At 40.2% G+C, this 21,851-nt stretch overlaps 1 protein-coding gene across 2 annotated transcripts in view; it reads right to left on the reverse strand.

The window, feature by feature from the left end:
* USP33 (ubiquitin specific peptidase 33) overlaps positions 1-21,851 on the reverse strand; it is a 72,363-nt gene that overhangs the window by 16,130 nt on the left and 34,382 nt on the right. Inside the window, exons 11-21 of one of the 2 annotated variants that reach the window (XM_039474042.2) lie at positions 19,248-19,388; positions 16,439-16,551; positions 14,807-14,979; positions 14,615-14,685; positions 13,955-13,988; positions 10,609-10,654; positions 9,579-9,759; positions 7,956-8,082; positions 7,160-7,329; positions 5,576-5,657; positions 2,327-2,435 (exon numbers count right to left, since the gene is read on the reverse strand). In XM_039474042.2, the coding sequence (XP_039329976.1) occupies positions 2,327-2,435; positions 5,576-5,657; positions 7,160-7,329; positions 7,956-8,082; positions 9,579-9,759; positions 10,609-10,654; positions 13,955-13,988; positions 14,615-14,685; positions 14,807-14,979; positions 16,439-16,551; positions 19,248-19,388 (1,247 nt within the window). Of the gene's footprint in view, positions 1-2,326; positions 2,436-5,575; positions 5,658-7,159; positions 7,330-7,955; positions 8,083-9,578; positions 9,760-10,608; positions 10,655-13,954; positions 13,989-14,614; positions 14,710-14,806; positions 14,980-16,438; positions 16,552-19,247; positions 19,389-21,851 lie in introns of both variants that reach the window. The other variant, XM_039474040.2, reaches the window with a different exon arrangement.

The raw sequence follows: 21,851 nt of genomic DNA on the forward strand, positions 1-21,851 counted from the left end.
GACTTGATTATTTTCCCATATGGAACTGATCGTTCACTGCCACTATCACCACTATGCTGCACCCCTGTAGCCACCAATGTCAGGCCAACATGGACATTCAGTCTCATTCTGCCTGGGCTCTAACACTCTTGATTGGGCTCATGCCACTCACTATACAGAAGCTCTCTTTACCCTGCTGTGGTTATATAATGCCACTCTTGGCCACTGCTTCCCTCCCACCCTCAATGTGGTACCCTATCCCACTTCTAGATTTCATGAAAGTCAGCAATGGTCTTCTTGACCTTCACTGCCCAGTAATTTCAGTAGTAATGTAAGTCTCTTATTCCCTATATTCTGATTCTATTCAAAATACTTAGAATAGCTTCTATTAATCAAACCTTGACAGGCCGGGCGTGGTGGCTGAAGCCTGTAATCCCAGCACTTTGGGAGGCCGAGGCGGGTGGATCACGAGGTTAAGAGATCGAGACCGTCCTGGTCAACACGGTGAAACCCCATCTCTACTAAAAATACAAAAAATTAGCTGGGCATGGTGGCTCGTGCCTGTAATCCCAGCTACTCAGGAGGCTGAGGCAGGAGAATTGCCTGAACCCGGGAGGCGGAGGTTGCGGTGAGCCGAGATCGTGCCATTGCACTCCAGCCTGGGTAACAAGAGCGAAACTCTGTCTCAAAAAAAAAAAAAAAAAAAAAAACCTTGACAGACACAGTCATTGTCCATTATTTAAGCACTGATGGAATAAACTATTTTTAATATTCAACTAAAGTTTGCTTCCTTAGATTCAAGAAGCAAATGAAGCCCAACTAAAATAAATAAATCCACACCTGCATTTTTTTTTTTAAATGTAAAATTCACTTAACTTTAGGCAAGGGCACAAAAAAAGCCCTGAATCAATGAGGAAAAGCAAGTGTGTGTCTACACATGTGCAGGAAAGGATAATACAAAACACACTGGACATCTCATTTTAATCTGCTGAGTATCTTCTCCCCTGTTTTTACTAAAAGAATCCCAATTTTCTCTTGCAGTATTACTCCTCCCTATAATAGTGTCTCAGTAGAGTTATCAATGAACAGGTGTCTCTGGTGATCCAAATTTTCAATTGTCTTAAATAGTTGGAGCTATGTTACTGACAGCATCACTGTGGAGACTTCTTGCTACCTGAAAAACTGGAAGGGTGCTAATTCTTGCCCATGAAACCTGGTTGTTCAGGCTTTTCATTTTATGACCACACTTTCTGTTGCTTACAATTAAGAGATATCTCATAATATGCTCAATTTGTGAAAAATTAGTATATTTATAAGCCCAGGAGTCCTTCAGAAAAAACAAAAAGGTTATTATATCTCACAAAAGAATGAAAGTAGTACATGCTGGATAGACTACAGACAACACTAACTTAAGGAAACCTGTAATTTTCCATTTCAGTAAGATTTTGGCCAATGCCGATACATTAAAAACAACAACTACCAATCCATAAAAACAAAAACCCACAAAGGGGCCAGACAGAGTGGCTCATGCCTATAATCCCAGCATTTGGGGAGGCCAAGACAGCGGACCACTTGAGATCAGTTTGAGACCAGCATGGCCAACATGGCGAATCCCTGTCTCTATTAAAAATACAAAACTTGGGCCGGGCGCGGTGGCTCAAGCTTGTAATCCCAGCACTTTGGGAGGCCGAGGCGGGTGGATCACGAGGTCGAGAGATCGAGACCATCCTGGTCAACATGGTGAAACCCCGTCTCTACTAAAAATACAAAAAATTAGCTGGGCATGGTGGCGCATGCCTGTAATCCCAGCTACTCAGGAGGCTGAGGCAGGAGAATTGCCTGAACCCAGGAGGCGGAGGTTGCGGTGAGCCGAGATCGCGCCATTGCACTCCAGCCTGGGTAACAAGAGCGAAACTCCGTCTCAAAAAAAAAAAAAAATACAAAACTTAGCCACGCGTGGTGGGGCATGCCTGTAGTTCCAGCTGCTTGAGAAGCTGAGGCAGGAGAATCACTTGAACCCAAGAGGCAGAAGTTGCAGTGAGCCTAGATTGCACCACTGCACTCCAGCCTGGGAGACAGAGCAAGATTCTCTCTCTCTCTCTCAATCTCTCTCTCTCTCTCTCTCTCACACACACACACACACACACACACACACACACACAAAGGGAGAACATAACTCAATACAACTGTAGTGAACTGCCTGAAGTCATTCACCATTGTGCACCCAGAACACTTGATATCTATTACAACTCTCTCATCCAATCATTTTCTTAACATCATATAGCTCTACTAATTGTCAGGTCTTCATCTTTATCCTAGATGAATTTGAAAAGCAACATTTTTTTACCCGAATAAAAATTTCCAATTCAGTTTTTCTTCTTTTTTCAATTTTCTCCGCCTCAATTTGGCAAGTGTGACAAATGTACAGATGGTTGACAGCTGGTCCTCCACCATACCTAAAGCATAAAAAATTTAAGAATTAAAATTATGGCAATCTTAAGAAAGCTTATATTCTAGGAAGTTTGTTTCTAACATTTAAATCAATGGCAAAATACCCAGTTAAAAATAAATTGACTTTTATTTTTCTCAATTAATTTGAGAACTAATAAAATTCTTAAAATAATATAAAAATCAAAAATCAGTAAGGACTTATTATGTTTATTAAGGTCAGTGACATTATCAGTTTATTGCTTAACCTGCCTTATGTATATTTCAACTTTCCCTTATAGCTACTTCTGCTCCAAAATGTTAGAGCCAACAACAGAATGAAAGTAGTTTCAAAAATTATCATGCAACATGTAAATCTTAGCTGTATATCACAGCCAGTCGAAGTTTTCTTTTTTTTTTGTTTTGTTTTTTTTTTTTTCATTTTGTTTTTTACCAGTCGAAGTTTTCATCAGATGAAGGCCTTCCCTGGCCTCTCAAGTAGGAAGCGTTTCATGTATGAATTACTTTTCTTTTTTTTTTACTTTTAATATTTAACTAAAGAAAACATAACTAGTAGGAAAATTGTGGTACAAAATGTTTTAAAATAAAGGTCAGGAGTTTGAAAGCCTGGCCAACATGGTGAAACTCTATCTCTATTAAAAATACAAAAATTAGGCCAGGCGTGGTGGCTCACGCCTGTAATCTCAGCACTTTGGGAGGCCGAGGTGGGTGGGTCACCTGAGGTCAGGAGTTCAAGACCAGCCTGGCCAACATGGTGAAACCCTGTCTTTAAATATATATATTACGCCGGGCGCGGTGGCTCAAGCCTGTAATCCCAGCACTTTGGGAGGCTGAGGCGGGTGGATCACGAGGTCAAGAGATCAAGACCAACCTGGTCAACATGGTGAAACCCCGTCTCTACTAAAAATACAAAAAAAAAAAAATTAGCTGGGCATGGTGGTGCGTGCCTGTAATCCCAGCTACTCAGGAGGCTGAGGCAGGAGAATTGCCTGAACCCAGGAGGCGGAGGTTGCGGTGAGCCGAGATCGCGCCATTGCACTCCAGCCTGGGTAACAAGAGCGAAACTCCGTCTCAAAAAAAAAAAAAAAAACAAACAAACAAATATATATATTACACACACACACACACACACACACACACACACACACACACACAAATTAGCCAGGTGTGGTTACAATGCACCTGTAATCCCAGGTATTTGGGAGGCTGAGGCACAAGAATCACTTGAAATGAAGGTCAGGAGGGAGAGGTTGCAGTGAGCCGAGATTATACCACTGCACTCCAGACTGAATGACAGAGCAAGACTCCGTCTTAAAATAAATAAATAATATAAAATTTTAAAGTTTACAACATTAAGGCCAGGCCCAGTGGTGCATGCCTATAATCCCACTACTTTGGAAGGCCAAGGCAGGCAGATGGCTTGACCCAGGAGTTCAAGACCAGCCTGGGCAACATGACAAAACCCCATCTCTACAAAACAAAACAAACAAAACCCCATCTCTACAAAACAAAACAAACAAAACCCCATCTCTACAAAACAAAACAAACAAAACCCCATCTCTACAAAACAAAACAAACAAAACCCCATCTCTACAAAACAAAACAAACAAAACCCCATCTCTACAAAACAAAACAAACAAAACCCCATCTCTACAAAACAAAACAAACAAAACCCCATCTCTACAAAACAAAACAAACAAAACCCCATCTCTATAAAACAAAACAAACATGGTGGTGCACGCCTGTGATCCCAGCTACTCTGCAGGCTGAAGTGAGAGGATCCCTTGAGCCCAGGAAATCAAGACTCAGCAAGGCAAGATCATACCACTGCACTCCAGCCTAGCTGACACAGCAAGAACTTGTCTCAAAAAAAAAAAAAAAAAAAAATACAATTTAAGAGTAAGATATTGCCAGGTGCGGTGGCTCATGCCTGTAATCCCAGCACTATGGGAGGCTGAGGTGGGTGGATCATGAGGTCAGGAGTTCGAGACCAGCCTGGCCAATATGGTGAAACCCCATCTCTACTAAAAATACAAAAATTAGCCAGGCATGGTGGCAGCCAACTGTAGTCCCAGCTATTCAGGAGGCTGAGGCAGGAGAATCACTTAAACTCAGGAGGCAAAGATTACAGTGAGCTGAGATCACACCACTGCACTCCAGCATGACTGACAGAGCAAGACTCCGTCTCAAAAAAAAAAAAAGTAAGATATTCGGCCAGGCATGGTGGCTCACACCTGTAATCCCAACACTTTGGGAGGCTGAGGTGGGTAGAACATGAGACCAGGGTTTGAGATCAGCTTGGCCAATATGGTAAAACCCTGTCTCTACTAAAAATACAAAAATTAGCCAGGCGTCAGACACCTGTAGTCCTAGCTACTTGGGAGGCTGAAGCAGAAGAATCGCTTGAATCCAGGAGGTGAAAGTTGCAGTGAGCCAAGATCACGCCACTGCACTCCAGCCTGGGTGACAGAGAGAGAGAGAGAGACACCGTCTCAAAAAAAAAAAAAAAAAAAGTAAGATATTAAATTGTGGGAGGGTATATATATGTAAAATTTTAGTGTGGGGACATGCAAACTATTTTAAACAAGATATTTAAATTACTAAAGTATATCTTTTTTTTTTTTTTTGAGACGGAGTTTCGCTCTTGTTGCCCAGGCTGGAGTGCAATGGTGCGATCTCGGCTCACCGCAACCTCCGCCTCCTGGGTTCAGACAATTCTCCTGCCTCAGCCTCCTGAGTAACTGGGATTACAGGCACACGCCACCATGCCCAGCTAATTTTTTGTATTTTTAGTAGAGACGGTGTTTCACCATGTTGACCAGGATGGTCTCGATCTCTTAACCTCGTGATCCACCCGCCTCGGCCTCCCAAAGTGCTGGGATTACAGGCTTGAGCCACCGCGCCCAGCCCACTAAAGTATATCTTTACAGACAGATAATTAGAACAAAAAAGATTAGAAGTATCTAGACTACATCACAGTAGCTACAAAGTCTTCCTACTCACACTTGAGAATGAATAAATGAAGGAAAAAGAAGAGATATTGTACATAAACATACAGCAGAAGGACCATCTGTGAAATAATCCAATCCCCTTTTAACCAGTTTAACTGACTTTCACAACACTGTATGATCAGATTTAAAAAACAAACCTGCTATATAGGTTATCCCAAATGTTCTGAGGCAGCATCAAAACCAGGTCTTCAATATAACCAGCTTTTCTTGGAGGAACACCTAAAAAAAAAAATTTAAACATACTTGTTTCATGCTTTAATTTGTATTCCTTTCAAAGATTAAACTCATTTTTTAACAGTAACTAAATGACTGATCATCATTTTTTTTTTTAAGTGGCAGGGTCTTGTTCTGTCACCCAATCTAGACAGTGCAGTGGCATGACCATGGCTCACGGTAGCATCAAAATTCCTGGACTCAAGGGAATCCTCCTGCCTCAGCCTCCTGAGTACTTAGGACTACAGGTATGCTTCAACACACCCAGCTAATTTTTTGATTTTTTTGTAGAAACAGGCTCTCACTATGTTGCCCAGGCTGGTCTCGAACTCATGACTTCAAGTGATCCTCCTGCTTTGGCCTCCCAAAGTGCTGGGATTAAAGGTGTGAGCCACTGCATCTGGCCATTTTTTTAAGTCAAGGTCTCACTCTGTTACCCAGGCTGGAGTGCAGCAGCATGAGATCATGGCTCACCACAACCTTGAACTCTAGGGCTCAAGGGATCCTCCTGCCTCAGCCTCCTGAGACACTAGGATTGCAGGTGTGAGCCACAGCACCTAGCTCAATCATTATTCTTACATTCTCTCTCCCAAGAAAGGTAATTATAAAGAATTTTCGGTGAACGTGTTTCCTCAAGATGAAGATATACCTTAGAATTTCTATGTCCAATACAGGTATCCCTATCCCTTTTGGTTTCACTACAAACATAATTACCATGAATATCCCATCTTCAACCTTGAAGTTTAGTCAGGATCACACAAAGGTCCTATTTATTGTAAGAACATACATTAACCCAGCCAGTCTCACAAGAGCCAAAGTTATATTTAATTATGAGGCTTTTTTACTTAAATCCCAGATATATTTTCATACTTGGGGAAAAAAGCCAACTATTCATTTAGACAACAGGGTTAAGAACCACCAATATAGTTGGTAGATAAAATCACCAGCACAGGAATGCCTCAGGTAGAAAAAATGATGTATAATAGAAGAGCTCGCTGTAATGTAAACAGCTGTTTAAGTATCTGACTCTACTATGAAATTAGAGCTTTCACAGAAGAAAAAGGATCTTTAGAGGCTTTAGACCAGGCGTCCCCAAACTACGGTGCGGGCCACATGCGGCCCCCTGAGGCCATTTATCCGGCCCCCCGGCCACACTTCAGGAAGGGGCACCTCTTTCATTGGTGGTCAGTGAAGAGGAGCACAGTATGTGGCGGCCCTCCAACGGTCTGAGGGACAGTGAACTGGCCCCCTGTGTAAAAAGTTTGGGCACTAGCGAAAAGTTTAGAAAGTAATTACTCAATAAATATATGTACAATAAAGAGGCTAGAGATAACCTATGATAAAAAAGGAAAGTCAATTTCTGACACCATATGGAATTAAACACATTAAGTTTGAATGCAGGTGGGGAAATGGGAAATAAGTGCAAGAGGAAAATTTGTGGCTCTCCTAATTTGCAAATTATTTTACAGCAAACCTCTACCACTGCTTTGCATTACAAGATTTCTTACCTCCATGAATACAAAGAAAGTCATTATTTGAAATAGGGCCAGGTTCGGCAAAGGTCTTAAATTTATTTAGCCACTGTCGAGAAATATAAAACTGAAGGAGGCTTGGTTCCATTATATTCAACAAATTTGATATCCTTCTCCTTTCTTTTTGCGCCTCTTCGCTGCTCTTCCTATTAAGGACAATGATTAATTAAATTCAATATGCATTTTACACATTACTAGTAGATGGATTTTTCTTATTAGACTTAGCACACATATTAACACTAACTTTATTAGGTCTTGGGAATTTCAAGAGAAATATTTTGTATTATCCACCAAATACATTATATACCCATAGGGATGACACTGTATCTTACCTGCGGGTATCTACATAACTACTGGAACACAGTAGGCATTCAAATGTTTGTTAATAAGATCAAGCTAAATAATTAATCGGCTTCTGTTTCAGGAGCTAGCATCTTCCTTTGTAAGATGCTAAAAATACCAAATATTTTTATAGCAATATTTCCATTATTAGCTACTTTAGGAGAAAAATTAGTACTTATTTCAGACTATCAATACTTAATTTTTAAATTAGAATTAATCTTTCTAAGACAAAATACATCCCTTTGCTCTTCATGTAAGAACATTTTCTGAACAAGGAATAATTCTGCTATACAACATTTTACTGTACTTTAATAAAATAGGAGGAAAACAATTTCTAATCTTGACTCAGCAATCCATTAGAATGTCCTAGAAGTCACTGATAAGCCTCAACTGTGAGATGTTCTTTCACATATATAGTTATTTCCATTACCTATAGAAAAGAACATAAGCTTCTGCATTTTGTACAGTAGATTCTGAAACTTCAGTAACACTCTGATCATCAAATTCATACCAGAGATTATTCAGATTGTTTCGGCAGTAGGCTATATAGTGTCCACCTGAATTTGAGGAAAAAGAAATCATTACAACAATACAAAAACAACATAAGAATGTAAGATAAACTTTTTATATTTCCAGTGCCTAGCACAGTAGCTGGGGTATAGGAAAAACTATGCTTGTATTTTTTTCAGTGTGTATGCTTGCCACCATTCCTTCAGCACTTGAAGACAGAACATGTAATCCTTTTATTTTTTTTAAGAGATAGAGTATTGCTCTGTTAACCAGCTGGAGTGCAGAGAAGGGATCACAGCTCACTGCAGGCTCAAATTCCTGGGCTTAAGCCATCCTCTCGCCTCAGCCTCCTGAGTAATTGGGACTACAGGTGCACATCTCCATGCCTAGCTAATTTTTTTTTAAAGATGGGGTCTTGCTATATTGCCCAGGCTGTTCTCAAACTCCTGGCCTCAAGTGATCCTTCTGCCTCAACCTCCAAAGGTGCTAGGATTACAGGCATGATTCACTAACACCCAGCTATTAGAATACATAATTTTTTTTTTCTTTTTGACTCAGAGTTTCACTTTTATTGCCCAGGTTGGAGTGCAATGACGTAATCTCAGCTCACTGCAACCTCTGTCTCCTGGGTTCAAGGGATTTTCTTGCCTCCGCCTCCCAAGTAGCTGGGATTACAGATGCCCGCCATCACATCTAATTTTTTTATTTTTAGTAGAGGTGGGGTTTCACCATGTTGACCAGGCTGGTCTCGAACCCCTGACCTCTAGTGATCCACCCACCTTGGCCGCCCAAAGTGCTGGGATTACAGGAGTGAGCCACCATACCAGGCTAGGACATATACTCTTAAAAAACCTAATACAGCCAGGCGCGGTGGCTCACGCCTGTAATCCCAGCACTTTGGGAGGCCGAGGCGGGTGGATCACGAGGTCGAGAGATCGAGACCACCCTGATCAACATGGTGAAACCCCGTCTCTACTAAAAATACAAAAATTAGCTGGGCATGGTGGCGCGTGCCTCTAATCCCAGCTACTCAGGAGGCTGAGGCAAGAGAATTGCCTGAACCCAGGAAGCAGAGGTTGCGGTGAGCCGAGATCATGCCATTGCACTCCAGCCTGGATAACAAGAGCGAAACTCCGTCTCAAAAAAAAAAAAAACCTAATATAAAAATCTTCATGTTAATCCCCTTATTATTTAACTATACAATCAATTTTCAATATTGTAAACATCATAGTAAAAAATATTTAATTTCATAAATTGACATTTTTAATAATTAGCAGTAACATCTGTTTTTAATTTTTTTCTTTTAGAGATTCAGATATTATTTAAAAGATCAATTAGGATGTTCATTTATTCTTTTTTTGTTTGTGTTTTTGTAGAGATGGGGTTTCACTATGTTGCCTAGGCTGGTCTCAAACTCCTGGCTTTAAATGAGTCTCCCTTAGTTTCCCAAAGGGCTGGGATTACAGGCATGAATCACCATGCCCAGGCTTATTTTAACTTTTTTTTTTTAATCTAGGAACAACAATTAAACCTATATACTTACTACTTGCAGTTCCATGATGGCAAATGACTGACAGAAGATCATATGTCACAATTTGAGCTGGACTATCCTTGGCAAGAAATGGCTGAAGATCCAAGCCTTCTAGCGGAAACGAAACATGGGTACTGATTTTGGTGGAAAACATTAGCTCATGTCTGAATCTTTTAAGGTGGATGCATAAAATCTAAAAGAGAATAAAATTAAAAACTAACTTGTCAATACAAAAAAACAAAAAGCATTATAACAAGTAAAACTCAGTGACATTTTTATTTAATAACCAAGAAACTGAGGTGTTCAATCAAAATACAATTATAAAGTTATTTAGATTTTTATTTAGTTTTAAATGCTAGATAAAGGAATGTATTCAATATACACTGACGTGTCAAGGTTAAGTATTAATCTGCAAGTATAACCCGCTTCCAGAGATGCTAAAAATATGGAAATGGTGAAACATAGTTCTAAGTTCACTGCTATTTGTTTTTATAATTTTACGCTTTAGACCTGAAAAGATCCTGCAAGTTTGATTAAACTTTATTCAACATAGTACACTGTTAAAAGGCACTTAACAATATTTAACTCAGTACTTTTAAAATGAATAATTTTATTTTTTTTTTTGAGGTAAAGCCTCGCTCTCTCTCCCAAGCTGGAGTGCAGTGGCACAATCTCGGCTCACTGCAACCTCCGCCTCCTGGGTTCAAACAATTCTTCTGCCTCACCTTCCTGAGTAGCTGGGACTACAGGCACAGGACACCATGCCCAGCTAATTTTTGCATTTTTAGTAGAGGCGGGGTTTCATCACATTGGCCAGGCTGCTCTCAAACTCCTGACCTTGTGATCCACCCACATCAGTCTCCCAAAGTGCTGGGATTACAGGTGTGAGCCACTGCACCCAGCAAAAAATGAATAATCTTAATAAGGCATACATAGCAACCATTCAATTCTTCAACCAAGTAAAGAGAATTTATTACTATATTTTGTTACATTAATACTTTGTGTTCCTACCACATAAGTTGAGTTAAAATAATACCCATACCTCAGGAAACTTTTGTACTTTACAAAACTTTACTCCATTTCTCAACCTAAGGGGAGAAAAGAGAAAATCAATTAATCTACAAAAAGACAGTATATTTAACTTTGCAGCAAAAATCTTTTAGAAGATGCAGAGACCCAGCTTGTCCAACAGGGTGAAACCCCGCCTTTACAAAAAATGTAAAATTAGTGAGTCGTGGTGGCGAATGCCTATAGTCCCAGATACTTGGTGGCAGGGGCTGAAGCAGGAGAATCACTTGAATCCAAGAGGCGGAGGTTGCAGAGAACCGAGATCACGCCATTGGACTCCAGCCTGGGCAACAGAGTGAGACCCTGTCTCAAAAAAAAAAGGAAAGAAAATGCAGAGACAACAGATATCAGACTAGAACCAGGCATGGTGGCTCACACCTTTAATCCTAGCACTTTGGGAGGCCGAGGTGGGTGGATCACCTGAGGTCCTGAGTCCATTCGAGACAAGCCTAACCAACATAGAGAAACTCCATCTCTACTAAAAATACAAAATTAGCCAGGTGTGGTGGCGCATGCCTGTAAGGCCAGCTACACAGGAGACTGAGGCAGGAGAACTTCTTGAACCCAGGAAGCGGAGGCTGCAGTGAGCCAAGATTCAGCCATTTGCACTACAGCCTGGGCAACAAAGCAAAACTCTTATCTCTAAAAACAAACAAAAAAGGTATCAGACTAGAAATACTCACCACTGAATTATGTTACACATATACATTAAATATCTTTTTTTTTTTTTTTTTTTTGAGATAGAGTTTCCCTCTTGTCGCCCAGGCTGGAGTGCCATGGTGCAGTCTCAGCTCACTGCAACCTCTGTCTCCTGGGTTCACGTGATTCTCCTGCCTCAGCCTCCCAAGCAGCTGGGATTATAGGTGCCCACCACCATGCCCAGCTAATATTTTTATTTTTGGTAGACACAGGGTTTTCCCATGTTGATCAGGCTAGTCTCGAACTCCTTACCTTCAGCTCCTGATCCACCCATCTTGGCCTCCCAAAGTGCTGGGATTACAAGCATGAACAATGGTGCCCGGCCTACATTAAATATCTTCTTTTTTTTTTTTTTTTTGGAGACGGAGTTTCGCTCTTGTTACCCAGACTGGAGTGCAATGGTGCTATTTCGGCTCACCGCAACCTCCACCTCCTGGGTTCAAGCAATTCTCCTGCCTCAGCCTCCTGAGTAGCTGGGATTACAGGCACACACCACCATGCCCAGCTAATTTTTTGTATTTTTAGTAGAGACGGGGTTTCACCTTGTTGACCAGGATGGTCTCGATCTCTCGACCTCGTGATCCACCCACCTCGGCCTCCCAAAGTGCTGGGATTACAGGCTTGAGCCACCACGCCCAGCGACATTAAATATCTTTTTTTTTTTTTTTTTTTTGAGACAGTGTTTCACTCGTTACCCAGGCTGGAGTGCAATGGCGCGATCTCGGCTCACCGCAACCTCCGCCTCCTGGGTTCAGGCAATTCTCCTGTCTCAGCCTCCTGAGTAGCTGGGATTACAGGCATGCACCAACATGCCCAGCTAATTTTTTCGTATTTTTAGTAGAGACGGGGTTTCACCATGTTGACCAGGATGGTCTCGATCTCTTTTTTTTTTTTTTTTTTTTTTTTTTTTGAGACGGAGTTTCGCTCTTGTTACCCAGGCTGGAGTGCAATGGCGCGATCTCGGCTCACCGCAACCTCCGCCTCCCGGGTTCAGGCAATTCTCCTGTCTCAGCCTCCTGAGTAGTCGGGATTACAGGCATGCACCACCATGCCCAGCTAATTTTTTGTATTTTTAGTAGAGACGGGGTTTCACCATGTTCACCAGGATGGTCTCGATCTCTTGACCTCGTGATCCACCCGCCTCGGCCTCCCAAAGTGCTGGGATTACAGGCTTGAGCAACCGCGCCCGGCCGACATTAAATATCTTAATCAAAACACTGGAGTCGCCGGGCGCGGTGGCTCAAGCCTGTAATCCCAGCACTTTGGGAGGCCGAGGCGGGTGGATCACGAGGTCAAGAGATCGAGACCATCCTGGTCAACATGGTGAAACCCCGTCTCTACTAAAAAAAAAAAATACAAAAAATTAGTTGGGCATGGTGGCGTGTGCCTGTAATCCCAGCTACTCAGGAGGCTGAGGCAGGAGAATTGCCTGAACCCAGGAGGCAGAGGCGGCGGTGAGCTGAGATCGCGCCATTGCACTCCAGTCTGGGTAACAAGAGCGAAACTCTGTCCCAAAAAAAAAAAAAAAAAAAAAAAAACACTGGAGTCCCTTATTGTAAAAAATAATTCAAACCAAGATATCAGTAATCAAAAATTTAGGGAGTTATATAATTACTTGATGAAAATTTTTTTCTGTTTTAACAAATGTGCTACTGTCTATGGTGTGGCTATGCCTTTAAAACACCTAGGTATTAAGTAAAACTAGATAAAGCAAAATCTCAGTTTTATAAAATTTGTAGTTCAAGTCAATATATCAAAATCTTGGACAGGCACGGTGGCTCATGCCTGGAATCCCAGCACTTTGGGAGACTGACACGGGTGGATTACCTGAGGTCAGGAGTTCAAGACCAGCCTGACCAACATTGCAAAATTCCATCTTTACTAAAAATACAAAAACTAGCTGGGTATGGTGGCGGGCACCTCTACTCCCAGCTGCTGGAGAAGATGAGGCAGGGAGAATTGCTGGAACCCAGAAGGCAGAGGTTGCAGTGAGCCAATATCGCACCACTGCACTCCAGCCTGGGCAACAGAGCAAGACTCTGTCTCAAAAAAAACAAAGTCTTGACCGGGCGCAGTGGCTCATGCTTGTAATCCCAGCATTTGGGGAGGCCAATGTTGGCAAATCATCGTGAGCCAAGGAGTTCAAGACCAGCCTGGGCAACACAATAAAACTCCATCTCTACAAAAAATAGAACAATTAGCCAAACATGGTGGTGTGCACCTGTAGTCCCAACTACCTGAGAGGCTATGGCAGGAGAATCACCTGTGCCCAGGAGGGTGAGGATGCAAAGAGCTGCAATCACCCCACTGTACCTTCAGCCTTGGCAACAGAGTGAGACTATGTCTCCCCCGCCATCCAAAAAAAAAAAACTTTATTCTTACATGTGGTAATGTGGTAAAAAAGATAAAGGATTTGATTATTAATAATAAAATCCATATTTGTCAGGTTTTTACCTCACATGTGTTTCACAAAACAGCTCATCTCTATTGTTACTAGAATAAAGCTTCCTGGTCTATATTTTTCTAAATACAGTGGCAAACTTAACTCCACATACCCAATTATAAAAACCAAGGAAAATGGGGCACAACATGCAATTAAAAGCACTGTCAACATCACTTACTTTTTGCACTTTTCACAACTGTACATATTGTCACCTGCAAATAAAACAGATCTGGTCACTGCTTTCAAATTAACAGTAAACTGCTTATTATGGTCCTGTAATTCTTTGATTTTGCCCCTTGCTGACATCCCAGCACAGTAAAACAAGGTTCCCTTTTTTCAGTCTATGCTCATGAATCAGATTACTGTTTACCTTCCCCTCCCTTAACTCCTGCCAACACTGAAGACCCGCCTCAAATAATATCTTTTCCATTTATTCATTCAATGAAACTTACTGACTACCTGTCACATGTCTAAGCAAGGTGCTAGATACCCAAAAATAGTGAATGATCTTAAATAATATGGAGTAGTTCACAATTACAGATACATAAGTCAGTCCATTATTTTGGTTGAGTTTGCCCTTCTATGGATCTCAGAACAGCTATAAAATATTTCACCTCTCATTTGTCTTACACTACAGGAATTCACATGAATTCCTGCAGGACGTGATTTTTCTTGTTATATTTATATTGTTGAGGAGGACACTAACACTATGTCAATATGTGAAAGTACTATCAAGCTGTCTTAAAACTGAACTTTTATGAGTATATTTTATTTAGTCCCACTAGTATTTTAGATTCACCTACAACAATTCAGCCACAGATACGATTATATTTCTTACCTTTTAGTTCATCTCTGGCGAAGAACGCAGCAAGACAATCTTGCAAGGTTACTACTGGACCCCAAAACCAGCTAGGGACACATGAGACAACAAACCTGAAACATCATTGATAGAAAAAAAAGGAAGTGTTCTGCCAGTACAGCAGAAACGCAGTTTTAACAATCATGTAATACAAAGAAAATAAATACATACCTCTTCACATATTCCATGAAAAATGCTATCCACCCCTGTGGAGCATATGCTTCGCCACATGATCCTGCTTTGACTATAGAAGTTGGATGACTTGATGAATGCAGCTTAGCAAGGTCTTCCTTGCCAGGAATTGGCAAGGACAGATCTTGAAAGGTCTCGAGGGTTACAGACACCTACAATTGTTTGTGTTTTAAAAACAAGATGAACATAACGTAATCCAGCAAAACATTTACAAGGTTAGATTTTAGACTCCAAAGATCAAAGCAAGTTTAAATAAGAAAAAAAAATTAAACTGCTTTTACACTCATTATAGCAAAAAACACTTGCTCTGTATTCCAGAGCAAGTGCTATTCCAAATTTAATCTTCACATAAGCCCTGTGCCAGTAGCTGTTAGCATCCCCATTACAATCACAGACATTGCAGCATTAAAGACCCCAAATCCAGCATCTTGGATGCTGCATCTTGAGGTCCAAATTCTTAAACACTATTGTATTTATTTTTGAAAACCGACCTTTGATGGTTTTTAAATGTTTTTTAAAAAGGGTAAGGCAAAACCTGGCATCTAATTTTAAATAGCTAAAAACATGTCTGATAATTCCACTTAAATATTTAGTACCAAAATAACCTACATTAAAATGACCCTACTGAAAGTCCTTAGATTTGATTTTAGATTCTAACACAATAATTGATTTTTGTTTTTGTTTTTGACATGTTATTTCATATTCATCCTTGCCCTAAAGTAGAACTGTTTTTAAGAAAAGCTCAAAGAAACTTTGAAGGTTTGAAGTGTTATTTTAAAAATTCATGATAATTGGCCGGGCACGGTGGCTCAAGCCTGTAATCCCAGCACTTTGGGAGGCCGAGGCAGGTGGATCACGAGGTCGAGAGATCGAGACCATCCTGGTCAACATGGTGAAACCCTGTCTCTACTAAAAATACAAAAAATTAGCTGGGCATGGTGGCACGTGCCTGTAATCCCAGTTACTCAGGAGGCTGAGGCAGGAGAATTGCTTGAACCCAGGAGGCGGAGGTTGCGGTGAGCCGAGATCGCGCCATTGCACTCCAGCCTGGGTAACAAGAGTGAAATTCCATTTCAAAAAAAAAAAAAAAAAAAAAAATTCATGATAATTTTAATTTATGCCTTTGCTACTTACTATGAATTTGATACGAACTTTGGTATCTGAGTCCCAGCCTAAACATGGAAAAATATTTACAAACCGTATTATAACCAAACGTAAGAGATACATTCACAGCTTCGTGTCTGTGAATGTCAACAGATTCTCAGTATACAAATTTCATCAGCCTTGGGAGAATATGCATGTGTTACCAATTCTTGTTGCTGAACAACTTCTCACCTTTACATGAAACCAAAATAAATGACAAATTTAGTAATTTTTCCTAATATGTACCTGTCCAATGATGGGTCACCATCCTTTAAATAGGATGCTGCTGCTATTTCCGAAAAAGTAAATTCTACACATAGAATCAATTTGTATTGATGTAAACAGAATAAATGCATATAGGATCATCAATAGCAAAGAAAAGGAATTAAACTTTTCACATCATCTTGTCACATTTTTCAAGAGCACTTAACAGGAATTTTCTGTGTATTCTAATGCCCTCATACTCACCCTGTCACAAGTCAGACACTGTACTGAACTAATGATTGTTCCATCAAATATGTCTGAAATAACACTTCTGTATTTCTTGTGCTGTTTTTTTCTCTTTGGAGATGCAGACTGAGCTAGGATTGAAAAACATTAAAAAAAAAAATCAAAGCAGCTCCTTTAAAATTTTTCTCTAGAATCTTTTTTCTGTTTTGTCAATCTTACTTGTACATGATCTCTAAAATCTTTAAACTGTAAAAATTTCTCTGTTAAAAAGGAAATTTCAAAATACTCTTCAAAAGAGCATAAAAAGAAACCAAGCAGACAAGGCTTAAGATGTTTGCTGTTTTTTATAAAAGTATAAATGATCCTTGGCCACCATAAAAGTACGTACGAGAAAATGAAAAAATTCTAAATTAGTACAATATTCAAGGCATTTTTCTCCATATGCAAGATGGAGGAAATGCTTCATCACTGAGATGTTTACTTAAATGTTCTACAAGGCAAAAAAAAAAAAAAAAAGAGGGAAAGAGGTTAGAAAGTGAAGGAAAGATGAAAGTCATCATCAAGCTAAAGATAAATAGGAGGGATTTGGTCTCCCCATCTTTGTTTTTGTTCCAAGTAAGGCTTTATTTGAAGAAAAGATTCTATTATTTAAAGTTTTTTAAGAACTCTTTATATATTTCTGGATAGAAGTCCTTTGCTAGCTATATGAGTTATAACTACTTCCTCCAAACCTTATCTTTCCATTCTATTAATGTCCTTTGTCAAGAAAAACTTTTAATTTTTTTATTTAATGAATCATGCTTTTGACGTCCTTAAGAACCCTTTGTCTAAACCAAGGCCATGAAGACTTTCTCCTATGTTTTATTCTAAGAAAACGTAATACTAGAACTCTCATATATACCTGGAAGGAATATGAAATGGTAGACACTCTGGTAAAAAGTCTAGCAGTTTAATACAACTATAAGCATTAAACAAACATAAAACCCAGTACTCCACTTCCAGGTATTTGTCCTAAACAAATGAAAATATGTTCTTATAAAAACCTGTACATAAATTTTAGACTGCGCCGGGCGCAGTGGCTCAAGCCTGTAATCCCAGCACTTTGGGAGGCCGAGGCGGGTGGATCACGAGAGATCGAGACCATCCTGGTCAACATGGTGAAACCCCGTCTCTACTAAAAATACAAAAAATTAGCTGGGCATGGTGGCGCGTGCCTGTAATCCCAGCTACTCAGGAGACTGAGGCAGGAGAATTGCCTGAACCCAGGAGGCGGAGGTTGCGATGAGCCGAGATCGTGCCATTGCACTCCAGCCTGGGTAACAAAAGCGAAACTCCGTCTGAAAAAAAAAAAAAAAAAAAAAAAAAAAAAAAAATTTTAGACCAACATTATTCATAATTGCCAAAAACTGGAAACAATTCAAAAGTCCACCAATGAATAAGTGAATAAATAGTGGTATACTCATAACAAATGAAACATTAGGCCAGGTGCAGTGGCTCACTCCTATAATCTCAACACTTGGGGAGGCCAAGGTGGGCAGATCACAAGATTAGGAGTTGGAAACCAGCTTGGCCAGCATGGTGAAACCCCGTCTCTACTAAAAATACACAAAATTAGCCAGGCAAGGTGGCGTGGACCTGCAGACCCAGCTACTTAGAAGGTTAAAGCACGAGAACTGCCTGAACCCAGCCAAGTGGAGACTGCAGTGAACCGAGATTGCACCACTGCACTCCAGCCTGGGAGACAGAGCGAGACTGTCTCAATAAAAAAAGAAAAGAAAGAAAGAAAGAAAAGAAAAAGAAACTTTACTCAGTAATAAAAAGGAACAAACGGCTGGGCGCGGTGGCTCAAGCCTGTAATCCCAGCACTTTGGGAGGCCAAGGCGGGTGGATCACGAGGTCAAGAGATCGAGACCATCCTGGTCAACATGGTGAAACCCCGTCTCTACTAAAAATACAAAAAATTAGCTGGGCATGGTGGCGCGTGCCTGTAATCCCAGCTACTCAGGAGGCTGAGGCAGGAAAATTGCCTGAACCCAGGAGGCGGAGGTTGCGGTGAGCCGAGATCGTGCCATTGCACTCCAGCCTGGGTAACAAGAGCGAAACTCCGTCTCAAAAAAAAAAAAAAAATTAGCTGGGCATGGTGGCGCGTGCCTGTAATCCCAGCTACTCAGGAGGCTGAGGCAGAAGAATTGCCTGAACCCAGGAGGTGGAGGTTGCAGTGAGCCGAGATTGTGCCATTGCACTCCAGCCTGGGTAACAAGAGCGAAACTCCGTCTCAAAAAAAAAAAAAAAATTAGCTGGGCATGGTGGCGCGTGCCTGTAATCCCAGCTACTCAGGAGGCTGAGGCAGAAGAATTGCCTGAACCCAGGAGGTGGAGGTTGCAGTGAGCCGAGATTGTGCCATTGCACTCCAGCCTGTGTAACAAGAGTGAAACTCCGTCGCAAAAAAATAAAGAAAAGAGGATCAAGGGTGCCAGAGCATAGGGGTAGGGAGATGATTTGATTACAAAGTAGTAGTATTCGGAAATTATTTGGGGTGTTAAGAGCTGTTCTGTATTCTATTTGTGATGGTGGTAACAAGAATCTATGCTGCAAGTGTTAAAATTCATAAAGCTCTACACAAGAAAAAGTGACTTCAACTGTATGTAAAATGTTAAAAATAGTACCAACACACAAAATTTTTAATCATGTCTGTGTAAAATTATGCTATCCATTTAAAAATATCAAATTATATTTCCCAATGAACACTTTAAATTATCAAATATCAAAACCATCATTTTAAACTAAAACCCAAAGCAAAAGAAACTGAATAACAGAAACTTTTTACCTTTTTTGTGTGGTGGTGCCAATCCTGGCCACAAATTGCCTGATTTAGGAGGGCTTGCTGATAAACGTGGATTAACACCTTCATTTGATGGAAGAATTTGTGGTGTAGACAGGTCATTTGAATGGACATCAGTGATATATTCTATAAGATTTAAAATTTGTATTATTAAATAGTAAAATTATTCCACCTGTCCAATAATGTTAAAGGTTTCTTAGTTTGGTATTTTACACACAATTCTTACTAACATATGTCAAGTTAAATACTTAACAAGGTACTTACTAAACAAAATAATAGTAATCTTCTACCCAGAAATGCAACTAATATATATTTGTTTGTTTATTTATTTACAGACAGAGTCTCCCTCTGTCCCCCAGGCTGGAGTACAGTGGTTTGATCTCGACTCATTGCAACCTCTGCCTCAGGGTTTGAAGCAATTCTCCTGCCTCGGCCTCCCAAGTAGCTGAAATTACAAGTGTTTGCCACCATGCCTGGCTAATTTTTGTATTTTTAGTAGAGATGGGGTTTCACCATGTTGGCCACACTGGTCTTGAACTCCTGGCCTCAAGTGATCCACCCACTTCGGCCTCCCAAACTGTTGGGATTACAGGCATCAGCCACCATGCCTGGCCCCAACTAGTATTTATAACACACTACTATTACAGGCAGTTTAGGAAGTGAGCAGTGGAAATACGAAGCCAAAGATGATCTTGTTTGTCCACATAGATCATTAAAAAAAAAAAAAAAAAAAAAAAAGAGGCTGTGCCCAGTGGTTGAAGTCTATAATCACAACACCGGGAGGCCAAGATGTGAAGACTGCTTGAGCCCAGCAGTTCAAGACCAACCTGGGCAACATTGTGAGACCTCCCCCATCTCTACAAAAAAAAAAAAATCTAAAAATTAGCTGGGCATGGTGGTGTGTACCTGTGTGCCAGCTACTCAGGAAGCTGAAGTGGGAGAATCACTTAAGCCCAAGAGGTTGAAGCCATGGTGAGATGTGATCGTGCCACTGCACTCTAGCCTGGGTGACAAAATGAGACCCTGTCTCAAAAAAAAAAAAAAAAAAAAAAAAGGAATTCAGGACAGTTTTTTTTAGAAGTTCTAAAACCATGTGGGAGAAAAATAGATTATTCTCAAACTAACATAATCAAAATCAGGAAATGTAGGTATAATCATAAGTTATTTTATTCTTACTTTAATGAAAAGAAAAAAAATGCGCCAGGTACGGTGGCTCACTCCTGTAATCCCAGCACTCTGTCCAAGGTGAGCAGATCACCTGAGGTCAGGAGTTTGAGACCAGGCTGACTAACATGGTGAAACCCTGTCACTACTAAAAATGCAAAAATTAGCTTGGTGTGGTGGCACACGCCTGTAATCCCAGCTACTTGGGAAGCTGAGGCAGAATTGCTTGAACCTGGGAGGCGGAGGTTGCAGTGAGCCAAGATTGCACCACTGCACTCGAGCCTGGGCAATAGAGTGAGACTTCAACTCCAAAAGAAAAAGGAAAAGAGAATTAAAAAAATAAAAGATGAAAGAAAAAGGAAAAGAAAAAGAAAAAACATACCACTTAATCAAGAAAGAACCTTTTTTTAGAATTAAATTATAAGATGAACCAAGAAGATGTAAGAGCTATCTTGATAGTATGTTGTTGGATTCCTAATGCCTAACATATTCCCTGGCAACACTAAGTATTTGAATGGAAAAAAGAGAATTGTTAATAAGAGACTTTGAAAGGGGATGTACTCAGAAATTTTTTCCTATAATGGGCCAGAGAGTAAATATATTAGCTTCGTGTGCCTTATAGACTTTGCCAGATTTTTTTCATCAAGCCGTTAAAACACTAAAAGCTCAGACTCCTGATTTAGGTCATCCCCTAGTTACCATATATAAGAACAAACCTGTTACAGAGCAATAAAAGACAGTATGTCCCTAATGAAGCTTAACTGGGCTTTTGACAAGAAAAGCCTGGACAGCAGTCAAAACTAAGTCTTTAAATACTAATATTTGACATATTTATTCACTAACAACTTCTACATAAGATCAGTGTAATTAAGGAGCCTAACACTTCTAGTCTTCCTGATTAGAAAGCATCTATGCACTTTACACAAGTGAACCACAAGTCTTTCTATAGTTAAGAATATTTCTGAAGAAGAAATTTTGGATTCATTAAAATATCTAAATAAATAATTTAGTTACTCTCACTCTCGAGTCATTAGAGAAAATAAACTTTTTTACATTACATGTCTGCAACTTATTTTAAGTTCACATAATTTGAACCTCTAATGGCCCAATCTTGTGTGCTTTGGAAAACTAAATACCACATTAAGCCCAGATAAGTTAACTCTTGAAGAGATAAACTACAAAGCAATTTAATTCAACTTTCATTTGGCCACATACTTTTCCTCAAAGGAACACTGACTAGTATCATAGCATAATCTATCACAACAGGGCTCACTACAGTTAATTAAACTTCTACACTAAAACACATCTGATGTGACTCAATTACAACAATCTAAACCTACTAGTGAATAATAATTAGAAAATTGCCATTTGGGTTATTTTGCTTTCTTCCAGGATCTCAACATAATTTGCTTAAAAGGGAAAATT

This window comes from Saimiri boliviensis, chromosome 11 (assembly GCF_048565385.1).
Source record: "Saimiri boliviensis isolate mSaiBol1 chromosome 11, mSaiBol1.pri, whole genome shotgun sequence".
Classification (NCBI taxonomy): domain Eukaryota; kingdom Metazoa; phylum Chordata; class Mammalia; order Primates; family Cebidae; genus Saimiri; species Saimiri boliviensis.